The sequence below is a fragment of the Anabrus simplex genome, chromosome 7 (assembly GCF_040414725.1).
Source record: "Anabrus simplex isolate iqAnaSimp1 chromosome 7, ASM4041472v1, whole genome shotgun sequence".
In the NCBI taxonomy this organism is placed as follows: domain Eukaryota; kingdom Metazoa; phylum Arthropoda; class Insecta; order Orthoptera; family Tettigoniidae; genus Anabrus; species Anabrus simplex.
In genome coordinates, this window is record NC_090271.1 from 120,016,300 (window position 1) to 120,038,663 (window position 22,364).

General features: G+C 42.2%; 1 protein-coding gene across 1 annotated transcript in view; it reads left to right on the forward strand.

Annotated features, from left to right (window-relative positions):
- LOC136876956 (neurogenic locus notch homolog protein 1) overlaps nucleotides 1-12,952 on the forward strand; it is a 144,838-nt gene extending 131,886 nt beyond the window's left edge. The window contains exons 5-6 of the mRNA XM_067150726.2: nucleotides 5,479-5,719; nucleotides 11,158-12,952. Of these exons, the coding sequence (XP_067006827.2) occupies nucleotides 5,479-5,719; nucleotides 11,158-12,930 (2,014 nt within the window). The 3' untranslated portion in view covers nucleotides 12,931-12,952. The remainder of the gene's footprint in view (nucleotides 1-5,478; nucleotides 5,720-11,157) is intronic.
- The last annotated feature ends 9,412 nt before the right edge of the window (nucleotides 12,953-22,364 follow it).

Here is a 22,364-nt window from a genome sequence, read left to right on the forward strand (position 1 = left end):
ATGTAACTTCTCCTTTAACTTCATTAAATCTTTAACTGTAAACCAGGGATAGAGAGTGATGTACCCTGTCGAGTTTCCTTTCATCTTGTTTTGAGGTGGCTACGTTTTCCCAACCTTTCGTTTCTGTAATGTATTTCCATCCGTGCCACCTCAAGTAGTTTGGGAATAGCCCCTGCTTCATCGGCCGAGAGCCCTATAGGTGTTAATATTTCATTATCTGGGAGTGCAGTTTACTCCTCCACTCAGTTTTTATGTTCGGGCCGTTTATATAACCTGTTCTTTTTCGTCAAGGCCCTGTAGGTTGGGTACTAGATACCCCCGTATAACATTATCTTTCAATTTGTAAGTTGTGCCTTGATGGGTGAGTGACTGTAATTTTCTGATATTGCCTTGAATAGGCTAGAAGATACTGAGAGCTTGTTTGCTCTTTTTCAAAGTTTTGTAAGATTAACGAACGCCTCTGGGAGGCTAGAGATTGTAATTGAAGGAGCATGTGCTCTTGAATTAAGGGGATTTCTGCCCTTAGATAAATGATTCTTTAGTGTGAATTAAAGTTTTGGTAAACTGAATCAGGTATCGCTGACATTGTAAAATAGGGGCTTGAAGCCCAAAATTGTTAATGTTCTGAATCTCGGATTTTCCTGGTCTTGTTGCAAGATTACCTTGTACCTGATGTATTGTTATGTTCACTCAGTGAAAAATATTTTGTTTTTGGAAAAGAAATATAACCTTTTAAAATTTTAACTCGACTTTGCTATTGTAGATAGACCCATTCACCCCGGCACCTTCTTTCACCTCTGCGTTCCACAGATACCCCGGAACAATAATAATAGAGGTATGTTTGTAACGGGATTTGAACCATTACAGCATCAATGAAAAACATAAGGGCAAATTTTGAATTCAGGTGCGGTAAGAATAACTGCAGTTATACTGTATAATTAGGCTCTTATCTCTTGTGGTTTTAATTGCCGGATATATTTCAGTTTTAATATATTTCATTACTTAACAAGTTTCTGTTATTTCTGTTTCTTATTTAAAAATATGACATTGAACATTTTGGTGCAACATCCAGGTTCAAATACCACCAGCCGCCATGGGTAGGTTTGATCTTACTTTATCCCTTATTGAGTATAGTTTTCTTCTGTATATGTTTTTATAGGATTTATCCGTTTATTAGTCATATATTTGGACAAATTTGTAAAATATGCCAACATTCGTAAATTTTCAGTCACAAAATCGTCAATACTTTACAAAAAATGTTACAATAACATTTCCATTTCTGACAGACCTCGTCAAGATAAAACACATTACACCTCATCCGTCTCTGTATGGCATCTATATGCCAAATTACACCGCGCGGCACCTGACTCGACCGCCAAAAGTATACGGTACCTCAAGTTGGTGGCCATCTTGTGGTCATTCACATTACGTCACCTACCATAGCCACACCTTATGTATTCATCCTTCTACTTTAAAATAATATGAAAATCATTCCCGTGCATGAAATAATATTTTGAGCTATAATCACTTATTGTGTTAGATAAAAAGATTCGCATCGAGTTGTCCCCAGAGATCCCTGAACGTAATTTGAAAGACGTTTCACGTCAAAAGCAGCGGTTGAAGATTTTAATTTCTTCACAACGCCGCCATGACGACTAGAAATAGTCCTACTTTGACCTGAGACATCTGCCCACGGCTTGCATCATAGAATATGTTCTGTTGCCAGAAAGGATACCATCATCCAACTGACCGGCGTGCCTGCTCTTTTTGCGGACAGCGTTGTCAGCAATATCATATGGCAATTTGAAGAACTCACTCCTTGACGTTTTATGTAAAGGATGAGCATGATTTTTTTTAAACTATTATAGCCCATAAACAGTGTGTTTAATAAATCTTTATTTACATGTTCGTTAAATTACATCATACGACTCCATGTGTTGCTTTTAAACTATTATAGCCCATAAACAGTGTGTTTAATAAATCTGTATTTACATGTTCGTTAAATTACATCATGCGACTGCATGTGTTGCTATTGTTGGCATGATATCCATGGACCGTGTTTCAACGGTATATTGTCCATCGGCTCGTGTGTGCATGAGACTTCTGCGTAATGTTAGCTGTTCCTTTGACCTACAGAGTCCCCAAATATATCGCGAATCGGGAACATGCGAGATCGGCAGGCATGTTAGCTACGACTATCTCGACATCTGTAGGGTTAAATAAGGGGCAGTATGGAACTGCACTCAAGCTTCACTAATGACCCTGGTCATTCGCGTCAACCTTCGAAAAGTGGCAGTGGAAATGCGCCCATGGTTAGCGGTCAGGCAGGTTCCTCCCTCCCCCCCCCCCCCCCCTCTAGCGAAATATGTTTTGTCGAGTGATGCCAATTTCAAGTAACTCACTTCAAATCAATGTAGACTTGCAGATGACAAATAGTGTGTTGTGTGAATATGAAGACGAAAGTGTTGAGACAAACACCCAGTCTCCGAGACAGAATAATTAATCAGACGCAATTAAAATCTCCGATCCGGCCGGGAATCAAACCCGGGGCCGTATGAACCGAACTGAACCGAAGGCCTCAAAAGAAAGAACAATAGAGTACAGTGACGCGAACCTGGAACGCTTGACAGTGCGCGAGTAATACACACTTAAATGCACTGTAGAAAGGGTTTGCTAGCATGATCCTATAGTATCTCAGTCGATATTTGATATTGATGAAGTTTAAATGTAATCCTTTATTTCCGAGTACTATCCTACTACACATTTCCTTCACCCCCCAGGACGAATATTGTCTTGGAAAGTTGTCTGTTGGGTTTCCCGTAGTGCAACTACTTATCGGGATGGGGGGCTGTCTATTAGGCACGTATTCGCCAACCCGAGTAAAAGCTTTCATGTTAGTTTAATGCTACGTAAACCGAGATAACAGTTAAGTTTGAATTCACCAACGACGTTCTCTCGGTTGAAAATTTTACCGGAGATTGGTTGGCCAGTAGAATGAGAAATCTAAGGTAATATAACCTTCGAAGATGGCTGCTCGTAGACGGCTGGAATATCTGATAGAGATAATCACAGCGACGAGTAATATAATCAAGATTAGGCAATTAATAAACATTCTTGGTGGATAAAAGACGTGTGACATACACTGACTGACAGAGCAAATGCAACACCAAGAAGGAGTGGTCAGAACTTTATGCCAATTGCAGGGTAGACTGACGTCACTGAGGTATGCTCATGATGTGAAATGCGCCGCTGTGCTGCGCACGTAGCGAACGATAAATGGGACACGGCGTTGGCGAATGGCCCACTTCGTACCGTGATTTCTCAGCCGACAGTCATTGTAGAACGTGTTGTCGTGTGCCACAGGACACGTGTATAGCTAAGAATGCCAGGCCGCCGTCAACGGAGGCATTTCCAGCAGACAGACGACTTTACGAGGGGTATGGTGATCGGGCTGAGAAGGGCAGGTTGGTCGCTTCGTCAAATCGCAGCCGATACCCATAGGGATGTGTCCACGGTGCAGCGCCTGTGGCGAAGATGGTTGGCGCAGGGACATGTGGCACGTGCGAGGGGTCCAGGCGCAGCCCGAGTGACGTCAGCACGCGAGAATCGGCGCATCCGCCGCCAAGCGGTGGCAGCCCCGCACGCCACGTCAACCGCCCTTTTTCAGCATGTGCAAGACACCCTGGCTGTTCCAATATCGACCAGAACAATTTCCCGTCGATTGGTTGAAGGAGGCCTGCACTCCCGGCGTCCGCTCAGAAGACTACCATTGACTCCACAGCATAGACGTGCACGCCTGGCATGGTGCCGGGCTAGAGCGACTTGGATGAGGGAATGGCGGAACGTTGTGTTCTCCGATGAGTCACGCTTCTGTTCTGTCAGTGATAGTCACCGCAGACGAGTGTGGCGTCGGCGTGGAGAAAGGTCAAATCCGGCAGTAACTGTGGAGCGCCCTACCGCTAGACAACGCGGCATCATGGTTTGGGGCGCTATTGCGTATGATTCCACGTCACCTCTAGTGCGTATTCAAGGCACGTTAAATGCCCACCGCTACGTGCAGCATGTGCTGCGGCCGGTGGCACTCCCGTACCTTCAGGGGCTGCCCAATGCTCTGTTTCAGCAGGATAATGCCCGCCCACACACTGCTCGCATCTCCCAACAGGCTCTACGAGGTGTACAGATGCTTCCGTTGCCAACGTACTCTCCGGATCTCTCACCAATCGAACACGTGTGGGATCTCATTGGACGCCGTTTGCAAACTCTGCCCCAGCCTTGTACGGACGACCAACTGTGGCAAATGGTTGACAGAGAATGGAGAACCATCCCTCAGGACACCATCCGCACTCTTATTGACTCTGTACCTCGACGTGTTTCTGCGTGCATCGCCGCTCGCGGTGGTCCTACATCCTACTGAGTCGATGCCGTGCGCATTGTGTAACCTGCATATCGGTTTGAAATAAACATCAATTATTCTTCCGTGCCGACTCTGTTTTTTCCCCAACTTTCATCCCTTTCGAACCACTCCTCCTTGGTGTTGCATTTGCTCTGTCAGTGTATTTCGAGGACTACGACGACACTGATGTTCAGACACATTTTACGTTATCTAAAGCTTCAACACTGCCAGTGTTATCCATGACCGAACATAACCTGGAATTCCCAACACATACTGTAGGTAGACCTATACCTTATATCTTGTACAGTACACGACTGGATGACTTTTTGATGAAGAGTTAAGGAATATTGCCTTATTTTTTGAGTGAACATACAGTGTGTAGGTTATAATTTGTTTTCTTATTATCTATAGTGTTAATGCTTTCTGCCAGCAAATTCAATAACAATTCGCTCTTTTGGAAAGTCATATTAGGCTTCTTTCTTCGTTTCTGGTCAATAGCGGACATAATTTATTACAAATTATTTGCAAACCCCGAATGAAATCAAAAACGCGAAATAATAAATTTTGTGGTGAATACGGAAGTGAGTGTTATCTGAGATAATTACATTATCCGAGTTTTGGAAATCTAATATAACAGCAAAAGTAACTGACGGGCCTTATTCTCAACAGTACAGTAGTTAGTGGTGGGAGACAGTCCGTCACTTCCCCTCAAACTGACCTTGGGCTAACAACCAACTTCACTATGGGAACACTTCAATTGGCCTAATTAAAGGATCTGGAAATACCACTGGCCATGGGCGCAGTTCCATGTCTCCCTAAATAAGTTGATTACGACTCACCTCCAAATCGAATCGCTACATAATGCAGGCCAAGGACAATGTTACCATGTACTAAGGCCAACAAAACTGCCACGCTCCCATTTCTGTGAAAATCTTGCAGTAATACTTGCGTACACATTATCATTCTCTAAGTCAAGTTCCATCTTGTTCCTGTGTGTCCTCCTAGATACTAAATTTCTTATATCTGCGTGAGTAGTTTGTATCCACATTCGCTCTTAATACAGCACATATTTCTCTCTCTGTTAGGTGCGAAAATCACACAGTGACAGCAACCTACTCTTGTCGACCGGGCCTTGCGTTCAGCATGCTGGAGCAGGCGTGCGTCCCGGCGGCGGAATTGAGCTGCGTGGGGCTAGTGTGTGCGGCCACAGAAAGCGCCGTGAATGTGGTACCAGGCACGAGGTGTCGAGCATACTACCGCTGTCGGCACGGGTTGCGCTCCGAGCACGTGTGCCCAGGAGAGCAGGTCTTCGACCCTGACAAACAGGTGCGTATTATTTAACCGTCAAACGGTGTTATGGGGTCTTCTTCGATACCAGTTTGTATCTGTTTGTCATCATATTGTTGGCCGTTCTCTGTACCTTTCCGGCAATTGAAAATTAATATATTATACGCAAAGTGGTCGTATTGGAATGTCATCCAGTTTCTCTGTGTATTTCAAGCTGTATGCTATTATTGATCCCACGATGCCTACGTGTTTCTTTTGGTTTCAATACTGTATATTTGTGAGGTCAATATGTATGCAAAATATACTATATTTCCATATTAATACATGATATTACATGTTTGTAGTATTTATTTCACTAGAATACTGATTTTTCAGATTTATCTCATTTCAGCTCATTTTTATGCACGGCCGTTTTAAACTGTTTTCAACTTGTAATTTTGCTTACAATTTTTTCTTATATCAAAAGATAATTGTTCAATATTTGTGATAAAAATAGTGTTCTTCACAGTCATATCGAAAAGGTACCATTTTCGACATCATTTATGATTTAAAAAAACGTCACACCACCGTTTGAGGGTTAAGATGCTTTACACACTTGAAAAAATCTTCAACTTTTCCATTTTTAGGTTCTCTGATATATCACTTCTTCCTTCCTCTCTGCATAGACTTTTGCACAAAAATTTCCAGTATCTTTTTATTTGCATTTTATTGAAAAGATGTAAACTTCAGTCAGAATAGTGGGCACAGTATATGAACTCAATACTACTCTGTACCTCGCATGACGTTTGTTGTTTGAGTTACATTTACTCTCTTGGTCAAACTATTACCTCCTAATTGGATGATTCACTTAACATTTTGGACAATTCTCTAGGACGAACCAAACTGGTCGCATTTAATCAAACTCAAAGGAGCTATAAGCGAAAAAACGCCAAAAAATTCTATATTTTCAACAACTGAATGTTCTAAAATCTATTTAAATTCACCGATTAATCTTACAGTAGTTCATCCTCTAGAAAAAACCCTCTGCTTTCAAGATTAGGTAAAAACGTGCTCGGGTTCACTCGGAAGGATTTGACTTGATTCCCCGTTAAGAAGATGGTGGTGATTACTGTTTAAAGAGGAAATACAACCGGGCAACCATCCTCTGCTAATACTAATTAGAGGAAAAGATGAAAGAGATCCAATCAGTCGAAGAAGTAAGGTATCGGCTAAAGAAAGGGAAGGGCGACGAAGAACATGAAAATGAGACACCGCAGGCCTCGCAAGCCTAGTACTACCGTGGTGAAAGGAGAACAAGGGATGAGCAAGAGAGGTCGGATCAGAGAACGAAGGTGAGGAGCCTGAAATAAATAAATGGAAGCAATGCCAGACTCAGTTAAAGATCTCATGCTAACCCACGCTCACAAGTTGAGAGCCCCTAGGGTCTTACGGGATACAGGGGATATCGTGGATGTATTCGTAGATCTGTCATCAGCTTATGACACAGTCTGGCGAAAAGGAATGATCCTCAAATTCCTGAAGTTAATTCCTTGTAAGACGCTTGCCACCCTGCTGAATAATATGTTGGCTAATGGAATGATTGAAGTACACCTACATGGCAACATAAGTAAAACTTACAAACTGAGTGACGGATTACCACAGGGATCGGTACTGGCTCCATTGCTCTTCAACGTATATACAGCAGATCTAGCTTCAACTAATGCTAGGAAGTTTATGTACGCTGACGACATCTGTTTGGCAGATCAGTCTGGTGATTTTGCTGGAGCAGAAACCACACTCACTAAAGATCTCTGCAGAATTGATAATTATTTTAAAACCTGGCGACTGAAACCAAACATAAAAACAGAGGTCAGCTGCTTTCATTTGAGCAACAGACAAGCCAATTATGTCCCTCAGGTTCAATTCAGAGGTCATATACTGAAGTTCAATCCTCATCCAAAATATCTAGGCGTTACCTTGGATCGATCTTTGACTTACAGCGAACATGTACGCAAAACATCTGCCAAGATCAAAACCCGCAATAACATCCTGCACAAACTCACAGGAACAAGCTGGGGCCCATCTGCATCCACCCTCCGAACTACAGCACTTGCGTTAGTATACCCAGTAGCCGAATACTGCTGCCCAGTATGGCTCAACAGTGCCCATACAAAGAAGATAGACACTCAATTAAACGATACAATGAGGACTACATCAGGAACCATCCAATCCACACCTTTGGATTGGTTTCCAGTTCTTTCAAATATTCCACCTTCTCATCTCCGAAGACAAATGGCACTGAAGAAAGAATGGCTTAAATGCTGTGACAATCCTCTTCTACCAATACATCAAGACTGCCTACGTGAAGATCTCAGGCTGAAATCTAGGAACCCTTCTTGGTTACTAGGAAAGAGGCTAGCCCAAGATGAATTTCATACTAACACTGCCTGGCGCGATGGGTGGGCAGCTTTAAACCCTGGCAGATTAGGTCTAATTTCGGATCCAGTTATGCAACCTCCCGGTTTCAACTTGCCCAGAAAAATCTGGTCATCACTTAATCGGATCAGAACTCAACATGGCAGATGCAACTACTGGAAACACAAGTGGAAGATTACCAGCGATCCTTATTGCGACTGCTCTGACGTGCCTCAGACCGTTCAACATATCGTCACAGAGTGCCCACTCCGAAGATTCAGTGGGACAATAAAGGATATCCACGAGGCCAGTGATGAAGGTGTGAGTTGGCTAACAAAACTGGACATTCAGCTTTAGCAGCAATGCAGATATTGATGAGCTAAAATGTATAAATATAGTTTGTTTATTACGTACTTGTTCTGTGTGTATAGATGAAACTGTTTTTCGTGTAATTGTACATATTTGTTAATAACCAAATTGTAACAATGTATCCTCATGCCATACGATATATATATATATATCACCTACACCCACAGGAGCCACCGTTTATGAGAACGAAACATTTAGGAAGATGACTTCCGCTTTCTAGAGATGCCCTCAACCTACACTAGAAATGATTTCTAGGTTAATTGCTGGGAGCAAAGGCAGCTAATCACTCTATTCCACTTAACGCCGAGGTTGTAGATAGTGGAAGCTTTTACCCCCCGCTCGTTCTCGAACCTTCATGGCCTGTACGAAGATGGCTTTGCTTCCATGTACAGGGTCCCAGACCGAACGCACGGTGTTTGTACTGTGCGCTACAGCAGCTGCCTCAGGGAACTTACGTCGCGCGCGGCCGCCCTCTTTTAAGCGTGCATGTAATTTTACCTTATACTGGAAGTGTCGTCCTCCTTGGGTTATACAGACATTGTATGTGGTAACCACATTCTGGCAGACGCGAGTGAGTTGTACCACTGTAATGTTTCTGATTTCATGTGTAATATTTTCTTTCATTTCCTCCAATGTGTGAGAATTTGTTCGATACACATTTTCTTTCAGTTTACTCCATAAGTTAAAATCACACACTGTTAGATCTGGAGAACGAGGGGGAAATAGACCAGCACTGATCACTCTGTCTGCAAACACTTCCGAGATCGTAAGAAGGGAATCTTCTGCCGTATGAGCAGGGGATGAATTTTGTTGAAACCACTCAGGCGTCAAAATGTCATCTTGGTACCTCTCTGCATTTACTGTCGTCTCGAAAAAATATAGGCCTAATTATTCGTTTTGCACTAACAGCACACCAAGCACCAATCTTCCTGTCATAACGAGGGACTTCACAAACACCATCAGGATTTTCTGCACACCAATAGCGAGAGTTATGACTGTTCACATGATCATTAAGATGAAACCAGAACTTTAACATACGAAAATACGGTGTTGCAATGATAACTGTCTCCACCATGTAAACAGCTGAGATTCATACTGCTTGCCAGGTCGAACATGTGCAGGCTGCTTGCAAGGTCAAGAACTATGCGCGCGTCTCCCATACTGCAGCTGCCATACCCCACAGTACAAACAGGTTTATATGAGAGACCGTGTGTAAGATACCTCGACTCCAACCTAATTTCCCTCCCGTATATCAAAGATCAACTTTCGTATGAGAAGTCGTCTCTCACCCTTGTAACAAAGAGTACCACTGATTGCAAATGTGGGCTCACAGAATTAGCCTTGCTGCACCTTGATACATTGACCACCAAACACGAGTGAAGCGAGGCGCGCATAGTGAGCAGGCTCGCCCAGAACCCTATCGATCCTTCCAGCCGGGGATAGCCGCCGTTCTCTTCAACAAGAAGGAAGTAGGAAACAGCCTCTAAACAGGAAAGAAATTAAAATGAGGCAATGATTTTCTTTTTCTTACCTTATTGTCATTACAGCTGCTGAAAATGATTTTCGATTTCGTTTATACCGACCTGGCATTCTCGAAAGAAATTCTGTGACACGCGTCCTAATTCATTTCCTTTTATTTCACTTATCACTCACTGAGGTGGGCGAGATATCACACTCCAGTGCTAAACGGCTAGACGGTTTACGAGGGCTAATCTGAAATCAGATTCACATGTCTTCAGGTGTGTTTCGTCAGTTAGGACCCTCCTTTTATAATGCCTCTTTTCTGTTTTTTTTTTTTTTTTTTTGCTATTTGTTTTACATCGCACCGACACAGATAGGTTTTTGGCGACGATGAGATAGGAAAGGCCTAGGAGGTGGAAGGAAGCGGCCGTGGCCTTAATTAAGGTACAGCCCCGGCATTTGCCTGGTGTGAAAATGGGAAACCACGGAAAACCATCTTCAGGGCAGCCGACAGTGGGGCTCGAACCCACTATCTCCCGATTACTGGATACTGGCCGCACTTAAGCGACTGCAGCTATCGAGCTCGGTATTTTCTGTTTAAGACGGACCAGTTGCGTGACACTTGTCAAACAAATCACGAACATAGCCTATATGGTTTTGATGGTATCCTTTGCAATGCATTTGCTCACATCTATCACACGATTTCTGTTTAGAAGATATGTTTCAACTATAAACATTCGTTATTCAATGGTGTAGACCTGTACTTAGTCATGATGGATGATTGTTATTGTGCACTTTATAATCACAATCACTGAGCTCTTCAAGTAAAGCACGTGTCTCTGTAGCACAAGTACAGAGCTCTACTAACGATCAATCTTTACAGGACAGAAAATGAGACAAATAAAGCTGTCATCTCCCACCAGCTCCTTGTTCGTCTTTTTTTGTGGGGGAATACAGCCTATCCTTCCGTCAGCTGTGCGCCTCGGTTGAATTTGCCATTAACTCTTGTTTAGTGATCACTGTGTTATTAGAATAAGTCAAACTGTCACCTTCCAAGTCTTCCTTTGTTTCTCTTACCCTCTTATTCTGCTACATTACTTATTCTTAAGGTTCCGTTCAACCACCTGCACTTCATTCTAGGAAATAATCATTTTTCTGGATTACAAAATTGAACTTTGAACGGATAAAAATAGTTTTATTTTGAATAGGGATGCAATCGATGCTCTAAGTTTCAACGGGCTTTTCTCTTGCAGACTTGTGTGGAGACAGACGCCCCCTGCTACGAACCGCTGTGCACAGGTCGAGTAAACGGCCGCTACCCTGATACTAGTCATGGCTGCCGACGCTCTTTCCAGTGTGTAGGCGGTGCTCTCCGGGCGGTGGTTGGGTGTCCAGCTGGTCGTCTGCACAACGGACATGCCTGTCTCTCCTCCGCAGAAGTGAAGTGTCCTGCCCCGGACCGCACCGCCGTGGCCTACCCTGTACCTGCTGCCGACTTGTGTGCTGGAGTGGCCGACGGAACACACGCTGCTCCTGATGTTCACTGTCGCCGCTACCTATTGTGTCGAGCTGGACAGACCATTAGTGACCTTCGCTGCCCGCTCGGCTTGCGCTTCGATGGACGCCGTTGCACACCCGCAGCCAGTAAACCCTGCGCCTCGGATTGCTTACATTTCGCAGATGGTTATCATGCAGTTCCTGGTTCATCGTGTCGCCAGTACATGTACTGTCTTGCTGGGCGAAGTGTGACACGCAAAACCTGTGCAGAAGGAACATTATTTAATGGACATATGTGCGTACCTTCACCTATCTTCTCATGCCCCACAGCCTCACCTTCCAGCGGGCTGGAAGTTAGCAACGATTGTGCAGGTCTCGAAGATGGCTTCCATGCAGACTATAGTAGTGGTTGTCGAGAATATTTTTATTGTGTTGGGCGAAAAGCCGTCTTACGAAGGTCGTGCGAGGATGACTTCGTATGGGACGGTGAGACGTGTGTGGAGCGCAGGCGCTTCATGTGCGAGGGTCCTGAAATGTGGGCAGGGTGCTCGGCTTTGGGCCCTGGACTCCATCAAGATCGCTCACCGACTTCTCAATGTCGGAACTACTTCTACTGTGCGGGCGGGAACCGCACACGATTATCGTGTCCACAGGGTCAGCTGTTCGATGGGTATGCGTGTGTGGGCGCAGACACATACACTTGCCCAAGCCTTGAGCCTGACTCGTGTGATCAGAAGACTGACGGTTACTACCAAGACCCAAGTTCAGGATGTCGCTCCTACTTCTACTGCTCCAGTGGTCATAAAATAACCTACGTTTGTTCTGGAGCATTCGTGTTCAATGGCAAGGAGTGTGTCGATCCTACAACGTATAAGTGTCCATTTTCCTCGGAGGATTGTACAGGGCAACCTAACGGCTACCACTACGACACCTTATCGCTATGTCGCAAGTACTTCTTCTGTTTAGAAGGTGCCAAGATCACTACTTTAACGTGTGCGGAAAACAAAGTATTCAATGGGCGTCGTTGTGTAGAACCATCGGCTTTTCAGTGTCCAACCAGCAGTGATACCTCGGCATGTACCAGCAGACCTGATGGGCTCTACGTGGAGCCAGGCAGTGGATGTCGGCGATATGTGCAGTGCGCGTATCAGAAACCAGTAACTGTATCGTGGTGTCCGGAAGGTACGTTGTTCGACGGGTCGATGTGCGCACCGTCATACGAGTGTCGGACGACGGAGCCTGCACCCAGTCTTGACTGTAGTAATGCACTCAATGGCTTCTACCAGAACATCACATCCGGTTGTCGCAGTTATTTTTTCTGTATAGATGGTATGAAAACGACCCTCACTTGTCCTGGCAATGAACTTTTTAATGGACAATTGTGCGTTGATTCAAATACTTATACTTGTCCTTCGCCTTGCACCAATAACTCAACTGGATGCGAAATGAGTATTAAAACAGATTGTGAAACTTACCCTATTCAGTACATATTTATTACCACTCTGTACATATCAGTCCAAAGTGTATAATAGCAATACAAACATGTTTTAACCCTCTTAAAACTGGTCTTCACTCCTTGCTTATTGTATCCTCACATTAATTTACCTTGATTTCTACTAACCCTATCAGCAATTGAGTATTATCTCATTTAGTTTCTTGAACCACTGTAGCTATTTTTCCTACATTAGAGATTCATGGGAGCTTAAAATGTGCTGTTATGGGCACAATACATAAGCAAGGAAGGTCATACAGCAGGGACAGTCGATACAGTTGATACTAACAAAGAAAAAGAGAAATATACGAGTTGGGATAGTGAGTTGAGGGACTGTTCCGCTGGTTTTCTCTGACGTCGTCCGGCTCAAGTCTGGCACAGTGAAATGAAAGAATTGTTTAATAGTCGATTCATCAAACCGTACGAGTGGCCGATGATAACTACAGTAAGAGATGGATGGTACCGTAGTGAATTGTAACGTCAATAAACAACAAAATGAAATAAAGAACCGATTGACTGATTTTATCTTTAAGGTTGTTATGCTACTGATATTATTTAATAATAATAATAATAATAATAATAATAATAATAATAATAATAATAATAATAATAATAATGGTGTGTGGCCACCGAAGAGGCCTGGTGGTTCAGGTCTTTCGAACTGACGCCGTATAGGCAAACTTTGCGTCTGTGGGGATGTGGTCCTACCTATGATGAATTCTAATGCTGAAGAAAGCACGCACACCCAGCCCCCGAACCATTGTAAATAATCAATCCCCGACCCAGCCAGAAATCGAACCCGGGACGCTCTGGACCAAAGGCCGGCATGCTAACCATTTATTCATGGAGCCGGACATATTCTTTAATACGAACTAACTTATTTGAATAGCCTGCTGTCATTTCTTGATGGATACAGTGCTTTTGCATCCATCTCTTGGCACAGCCCAAAGCAAAGTATACCTTCCACCGAAGTCTCATTCTCATCCATGGTTGTTTCAATATGGAAGCTGCTGGGGTATGGATGATGCTGAGTAATGCCATCTGGAGCACAACCAGTGCGTCTGAGTGTTATTTATTTACTGACTTATTTTATATGGCGTGGCTCAGGCTATGAAGCCTACTGTTATGCCAAACCGTCTTATACGATCATGTGCTACATTGTAAAAATTACATATAATTATGAAATTAAACTTAAATAATAGTTAAAAACAAAAGGAAACTTTCTGAGAGTTACTATAAAACATTAAATACTATTTTCTTAAGTCTATGTACCATTAATAACATCTTTAAAAAAATACATTTCCACTATGTATGTCTGTAATTACAGACGGTAGCGAATTCCAGGAGAGTATGGTTGCAGGTATGAATGAGTTGCCGTAACCTGTCGTGCGGTAGTTTGGGAACCTCAGTAGGGAAGAGGTTTCTGACCTTGTAGGTATACTGTTTGGGGATGACAAGTATTTAAGATCCGTTTTCAGATAACTTGGTGTGTCTGTACGGAGGACGTTGTGGACAAGAGTGAAGGTTTGCTCTCTCCGCCAAATATAACCACGACGGCTGTTCAAGGCAGGGTGATATATGACAATATCTGGGCATATTTAATACAAAGTGTGACGTACCCGTTCTTGCATCACTGATGGGCGATAATATGTGACGTGCCGGGTCATCTTAATTTTAATATACCGTAAATAAATACTCGCTCATTTTCCTCTCGATAAACAATACCCCTTGGCCGGGCTTGAAGACGATAGTTGATAATTAATAATAATAATAATAATAATAATAATAATAGGTAATGAAACTCTAAATACTGTACTCCCAGAGTTGGGGTGACAGGACATTAACCATTAAGTACACACCAACTAGTAAGCTAAGGATCATTAATAAGAATTTACGAAAGTACCAGTTAAAATAACTATTTATTACGATGATAAACGTGACGGCGTATTTACGAAAACTGAACTTACTGAAACAAAAGAAAAATTGAATGAAATAAAATTTAAGAAAATGAACTGTTACGGGGAGACTTGCAGTAATATTTATGCCATTAGCTCATCGTTTGTAAATTCTGGTATCTGGACACGTTCGATGATGTAGGAGCTGTTTGATGATCCTCTCGTTCTACCGTTGTCATCTCTCGTAGTAAGTACCAGTCCTATTTCCGATTCGTGCATTGCCCACTAATTGGACAACGACTTTCCTGACTTTAATACTTCCTATAATACACATTACATAATGTGGTAATGAGCCCTAATTTCAATATCAAAACCACTTTGGGTTACGTTCATGGAGAGAATGTCCGACTCGTTGGCTGAACGGTCAGCGTACTGGCCTTCGGTTCAGAGGGTCCCGGGTTCGATTCCCGGCCGGGTCGGGGATTTTAACCTTAATTGGTTAATTCCAATGGCACGGGGGCTGGGTGTATGTGTTGTCTTCATCATCATTTCATCCTCATCATGACGCGCTGGTCACCTACGGGTGTCAAATAGAAAGACCTGCACCTGGCGAGCCGAACCCGTCCTGGGATATCCCGGCACTAAAAGCCCTACGACATTTCACATTTCATTTCATGGAGAGAATACACTTGTATTCTTCCGTATTACAGAAATGTAGCGTAACTAAATACATGACAAAATTTCTCCTGTACTAGATAAGTCAAAACCGGTCTCTCGTTAACTTTGTCTCTCGTCATTGAGATAACCAGTTCTCAATTAGAGTAACTTTGAGTAGCATTCTACTCAGATGCGAAGTGAACCTATAAGCTAAAGGGAGAACTTCCTCTTCTTATCTGCCCTGTCTTCTCTCGTATAATAAGAACGATGAGATTTACTGCAAGCTATTAATACGGTGATGTTGTAATACCTTACTCAAGACTCAGCTCGTCCAGAATTAGTTATTGCCATGATACAAAGAAATGAGATGATAATGTGAAATGGACCTTATATATAAGCATAATAATTTAGAATGACCTACCACAAATTAAAAATCATCATGACCATCAGACGCTAAGATGTTAAGATGTTCTCGTATTAAGAAGACCTTCCGACATCAAGACGCTCTCAATGTAAAGATGTTAAGAAGCTTAAGACCTTCAGCAGTTAAGGCCTTCTCGAGCTCTTTTCGTTGGTGTATATAGGCTCCAAAATCTCCCTCCGTCTCTCCTATCACATGGTCCAGTAAGATCTGATATTCTATCCCTTCTTCTCTCCATCGCTGTACATCCATCATCTTGTTTAGGAACGTTTATTCACATAGGTTGAAATTTCGCGGGCTTTCAAAGCGTCAGGTAGCAAAGTTCGAAAAGTAGGAGTTAACAAGTCATAACTGTCTCTTCAGAATAATGAGGGGGCTAAGTTTATCTTGCAATCTCTATGATGTTCTTTTCCTGGTAAACGGCTAAACTTTGCATGGCGTGTCCGGTCGCCTGACCTCGGGCTACTGGAAATTTACTGCAAGCTATTAATACGGTGATGTTGCAATACCTTACTCAAGACTCAGCTCGTTCAGAATTAGTTATTGGCGTGATACAAATAAATGAGATGATAATGTGAAATGGATGACTAAAATCCCTATATATAAGCATAATAATGTAGAATGACCTACCGCAAATTAAATATACACATCTTTCTAATTAATTCCACAGTTTGATAATGTTATATACATGCTGTGATGTTCAAAACATCACAAACAGACGCATGTATTAGAAGCCCGCTGAATTTTAGCGTTAAGTGTGGTGTTTAGGTTGTTATATATAACGTCACTATAATCGACGATGGGTAGAATTAAGCTTTAAACAAGTAACTTTCTCGTATTTAGTGGTGGGAGATCCCGTAAACTTTTAAGGGAGTGCATAGCAAAGAACACTCGTTGGAAAATTTTCGTCGTGTGTCCTGTCCAATTTAAGAACTGATCAAAAATGAGGCCAGGGTTCTTTACAGTTTCGTTTATTTGTATTGGTGTTGTGTGGAATAGGATTGGAGGAATTTTAAAACTTTTCGGTTTGGTATGATTTTTTTGTATCCTATTACGATTGCTCGCGAATTGAATGGGTTGGCATTAAGAGAATTATTTTTAGTCCAGTCTTTTATATTTTCCAGATCATCGTTTAGTTTGTTAATGTCTAGTTGGATGTTTTTACCTATGTATGTACCTATAGTTGAATATCATCTGCATAGAAATGGTATTTACACGTATTTATATGTTCTGGTAGAACATTTCAGTACACTGAAAATAGCAGTGGTGCTAGAACACTGCCCTGAACTACGCCAACTTCAGTTTGTTGCCAGTGTGACACTTTCGTATCTGCTGACCCGCACTGCTTCCGCCCAATCAAACAGCAGTGCAGCCACGTCAGTGCTCTTGAAGAAAATTTGTGTGGCTGTTGTTGTTCTTTTTTGTAGTTGCTTTACGTCGCAACGACACAGATAGGTCTTATGGCGACGATAGGACAGGGATGGGCTAGAAGTGGGAAGGAAGCGGCCGTAGCCTTAATTATTGTACAGCCCCAGCATTTGTCTGGTGTGAAAATGGGAAACCACGGGAAACCACGGAAAACCATCTTCAGGGCTGCCGACAGTGGGGTTCGAATCTACTATCTCCCGAATACTGGATACTGGCCGCACTTAAGCGACCGCAGCTATCGACCTAGGTGTTGTTGTTATTGTTTGAATCATCAGTCCATAGACTGGTTTGATGCAGCTTCCATACCATCCTATCCTGTGTTAACCTTTTCATTTCGACGTAACTATTGCATCCTACATCTGCTCTAATCTGCTTGTCATATTCATACCTTGGTCTACCCCTACCGTTCTTACCACCTACACCTCCTTCAAAATCCAAATGAACAAGTCCTGGGTGTCTTAAGATGTGTCCTATCATTTTATCTCTTCTTCTCGTCAATTTAGCCAAATCAATCTCCTCTCACCGATTCGATCCAGTATCTCTTCATTCGTGATTCGATCTATCCATCTCACCTTCAGCATTCTTCTGTAACTCCACATTTCAAAAGCTTCTATTCCCTTTCTTTCCGAGCTAGTTATCGCCCATGTTTCACTTCCATACAATGCAACGCTCCAGATGAAAGTCTTCAGAAATATCTTTCTAATTCCTATATCAACGTTTGAAGTGAGCCAATTTCTTTTCTTAAGAAAGCTCTTCCTTGCTTGAGCTAGTCTGTATTTTATGTTTTTACTTCTGCCATCGTTAGTTATTTTACCACCCAAGTAATAATATTCATCTACTTCCTTTAAGACTTCATTTCCTAATCTAATATTTCCTGCATCACCTGCTTTCGTTTGACTGCTCTCCATTACTTTTGTTTTGGACTTATTTATTTTCATCTTGTACGTCTTAATCAAGACTTCGGCTATACCATTCAGCAGCTTCTCGAGATCTTCTGCAGTCTCAGATAAAGTAACAATATCATCGGCAAATCTCAAGGTCTTGATTTCCTCTTCTTGGATTGTGATTCCCTTTCCAAATTCCTCTTCGATTTCCTTTACTGCCTGTTCTATGTAAATATTGGAAAGGAGAGAGGACAAATTGCAGCCTTGCCTCACTCCCTTCTGGATTGCTGCTTCTTTTTCAAAGCCCTCGATTCTTATCACTGCAGACTGATTTTTATACAGATTGTAGATAATTCTTCGTTCTCAGTAACTGATCCCAATCACCTTCAGAATCTTAAATAGAATGGTCCAATCAACAGTATCGAATGCCTTTTCTAGATCTATGAATGCCATGTGTGTGGGATTGTCCTTAATTCGATCCTCTAAGATCAGACGTAAAGTCAGGATTGCTTCACGTGTTCCTACATTTCTTCAAAAGCCAAAGTGATCTTCTCCCAACTCAGCTTCAATTTGTCTTTCCATACGTGTTAAAATTTTGCAGGCATGAGATACTAAACAAATGGTGCGTAGTTTTCACACTTGTCAGCACAAGATTTCTTGGGAATAGGTATAACAACATTCTGCCGAAAATTGGATGGCACTTCTCCTGTCTCATATTTTTACACACTAAATGGAAAAATCTTGCCATGCTGGTTTCTCCTAAGGCAGTCAGTAATTCAGAGGGAATGTCATCAATCCCAGGTGCCTTGTTCCTATTTAAGTCTCTCGCCGCTCTGTCAAATTCTTACCTCAAAATTGCGTCTCCCATTTCATCAGCATCAACACCCTCTTCTTGTTCCAGAACAAAATCATCTACAACTTTACCTTGATACAACTGTTGGATATGCCCCTGCCATCTTTCTGCTTTGTCTTCTGTCCCTATAACTGGCTTTCCATCTGAGCTCTTGATATTCATAACCTAGATTTCCTTTCTCCAAAGGTTCTTTGATTTTTCTGTATGCAGCATCTACCTTTCCTAGGACTATACAACCTTCGACATCCTTGCACTTCTCCTTCAGCCATTCTTCCTTAGCTACCTCGCACTTTCTACCCACTTGATTATTTAATCGCCTGTGTTCTTTTCTGCCTTCTTCATTTCTAGCATTTTTGTATTTTCCTCGTTCATCAATCAGGTCTAGTACCTCCTGAGCTATCCATTGATTCTTAGTTGATCTTTTCTTCCTTCCTAACATTTCTTCAGTAGCCCTACTGACTTCATTTTTCATGACTCTCCACTCTTCCTCTATTGTGTTTCCTTCAACTTTTTCATTTAGTCCTTGTGCAACATGTTCCTCGAAACAATCCCTCACTCTCTTTTTTTCAACTTGTCTAGATCCCATCTCCTTGCATTCCTTCCTTTCTTCAATTTCTTCAACTTCAGATGGCATTTCATAACCAACAAATTGTGGTCAGAGTCCACGTCCGCTCCTGGGAAAGTTTTGCAATCCAACACCTGGTTTCTGAATCTTTGCTTAATCATAATAAAGTCTATTTGATACCTTCCAGTGTCTCCAAGTCTCGTCCACGTGTAAAGCCGTCGTTTGTGGTGTTTGAACCAAGTAATGGCAAGGACTAAATTATGATCAGTCCAGAATTCAACCAGCCGACTTCCTCTTTCGTTCCTTTGTCTCAATCCGAATTCTCCTACTGTATTACCTTCTCTTCTTGGCCTACCACTGCATTCCAGTCTCCTATCACAATTAGACTCTTGTCACCTTTTACATATTATATTAAATCTTCTATCTCTTCGTATATTCTTTCGATTTCCTCATCATCCGCTGAACTAGTGAGCATATAGACCTGCATTATCGTGATGGGCATTGGTTTGGTTTCTATTTTGATGACAAACATTCCTTCACTATGCTGGTCGAAGTAGCTTACCTGCTGTCCTATTTTCTTAATCATTATTAAACCAACTCCTTCTTTCTCGCTGTTTGATTTTGTGTTGATAATTCGGTAGTTGCATGACCAAAAATCATGTTCTTCCTGCCAACGTACTTCACTCACACCAACTACATCTAACTTTAGTCTATCCATCTCCCTTTTCAGATTCTCTAACCTATCACAACAATTCAAACTTCTAACATTCCACGCTCCAACTCGCAGAATGTCAGTATCCATCTTTCTGATGATGGCCCCCTCCCGTGTAGTCCCCACCCGAAGATCCGAATGGAGGACTAGTTTACCTCCGGAATATTTTACCCGGGAGAAAGCCATCATCAGTACATCATTAATACAGAGAGAGCTGCATGTTCTCGGGAGTTAGTTACGACTGTAGTTTCCCGTTGCTTTCAGCCGTGTAGCAGTATCAACACAGCTAAGCCATGTTGAGTATTATTACAAGGCCACATCAGTCAATCATCTAAACTGCCACCCTTCCAACTTCCGAAAGGCTGCTACCCCCTTTCGATGAAACATTCGTTAGTCTGGTCTCTCAACAGATACCCATCCGATATGGTTTCACCTGCGGCTCAGCTATCTCCTTCATTGGGACAAGCAAGCCTCTCCACCGCGACAAGATCACATGGTTCGCAGGGGAGATTTGTGCCTGTAGCTTAGCTAATAATATTTCCCTGTCACACAGTCAAATGCTTTACAAGTACAAGTACAAGGATAATCATTTGTCCGTTGTCCATTTCTACTTGAATGGAATGTAATTTGTAACTTTTAGTAGTGTTGTGGTTAGGTCTAAATCCTGATTGGTATTTGTCGAGTAAATTGTGTTTGTTAAGATAATTTGTTATCTGGTTGTGAACGACATTTTCTAATATTTTACTAAGACAATGAAGTATGCAAATTGGTCGAATGTCTTCGGGTTTTGTTGTATTATTGATTTTTCTTATTGGTCTTGTTATGGAACTTTTCCATATATTGGGAAAGATTCCTGTCATGAGTGAGGTATTTATTATATGCGTAATTGCTGGGAGTACAATTTCAAAGAGTCTTTTAATTAATGCCCGGTCTAGAAAGCCAAGAATAACGGCCGAGAGGATTCGTCGTGCTGACCACACGACACCTCGTAATCTGCAGGCCTTCAGGCTGAGCAGCGGTCGCTTGGTAGGCCAATGCCCTTCAAGGGCTGTAGTACCATGGGGTTTGGTTTGGTTTTTTTAATTAATGTCAAATTTATTCCGTCACATCCAGTAGCCTCTGACTTTATTTCATGAATTGCTTCTGACGTCATTAAAAGTTACATGTGAAAAATAAAATTATATTCCATCGTGTTTTGTTTTCGCATGAAGTCTGTTGATTGTTTCCCTTTTAGTTCGTTCGTCTGTGAAATTTGTGAGCAGAAATATTTATTTAATTCGTCTAATGGCAAGTCAGTGTTGTTTTAATCGGTAAAAATGTAGCCCGGCTGTCATGTTATTTGTAATGTTATATTAAATGGGAAATAATGAAATATTACTTGGAGAGCATCTCAGAGGAGAGATGTGATCATTGCGAAGTCCAGGAATCCACCATCCCGCCCGAAGAAGTATATTTACTTTTATAACCTAATGAAGACTGTTACACGCCATTTTAATTTCTGAAGTAGCTATTTGCATCCCTATTGGCTAATGTGAAGTGCAACGTGATGTCGTTGCAGTCAATTATGTTAATCATAATCCGTTACCAACCCCAGCACAATAAAAGCTCACAAATATGTCTTGTCCAGATCCTATTCTTAACCGTCCGCACAGCAAGAACTTTCTTGAAGTCCAGGGCTAGCACCGACGAACAGGAGTGCTATGTCTGTGAATTCTCATTATCTTTGTGAATATGACTAGTGCGGGCAGTTAAACAAGCAAAATAGCATGATCCCTGGACAAATACATATATTACTTTTGAGGTCCAGGGCTAGCACCGACGAATAGGAGTGCTATGTCTGTGAATTCTTATGATATTTGTCAATATGACTAGTTCCTAAGTACAGAGGTTGTCAGCAATGAGCACCATTTGACAACATCCTTCCCTAGAAGGCCACGAGCGTGTAAACAAACGACAATCTTTACGCGGGTGTGAATGTCAAACGACAATCGTTGCGCGGGTGTGAAAATCTTGACAGCCGGGCTAAAGTATTAGTGTTTTAGTCTGTTTTTATTTT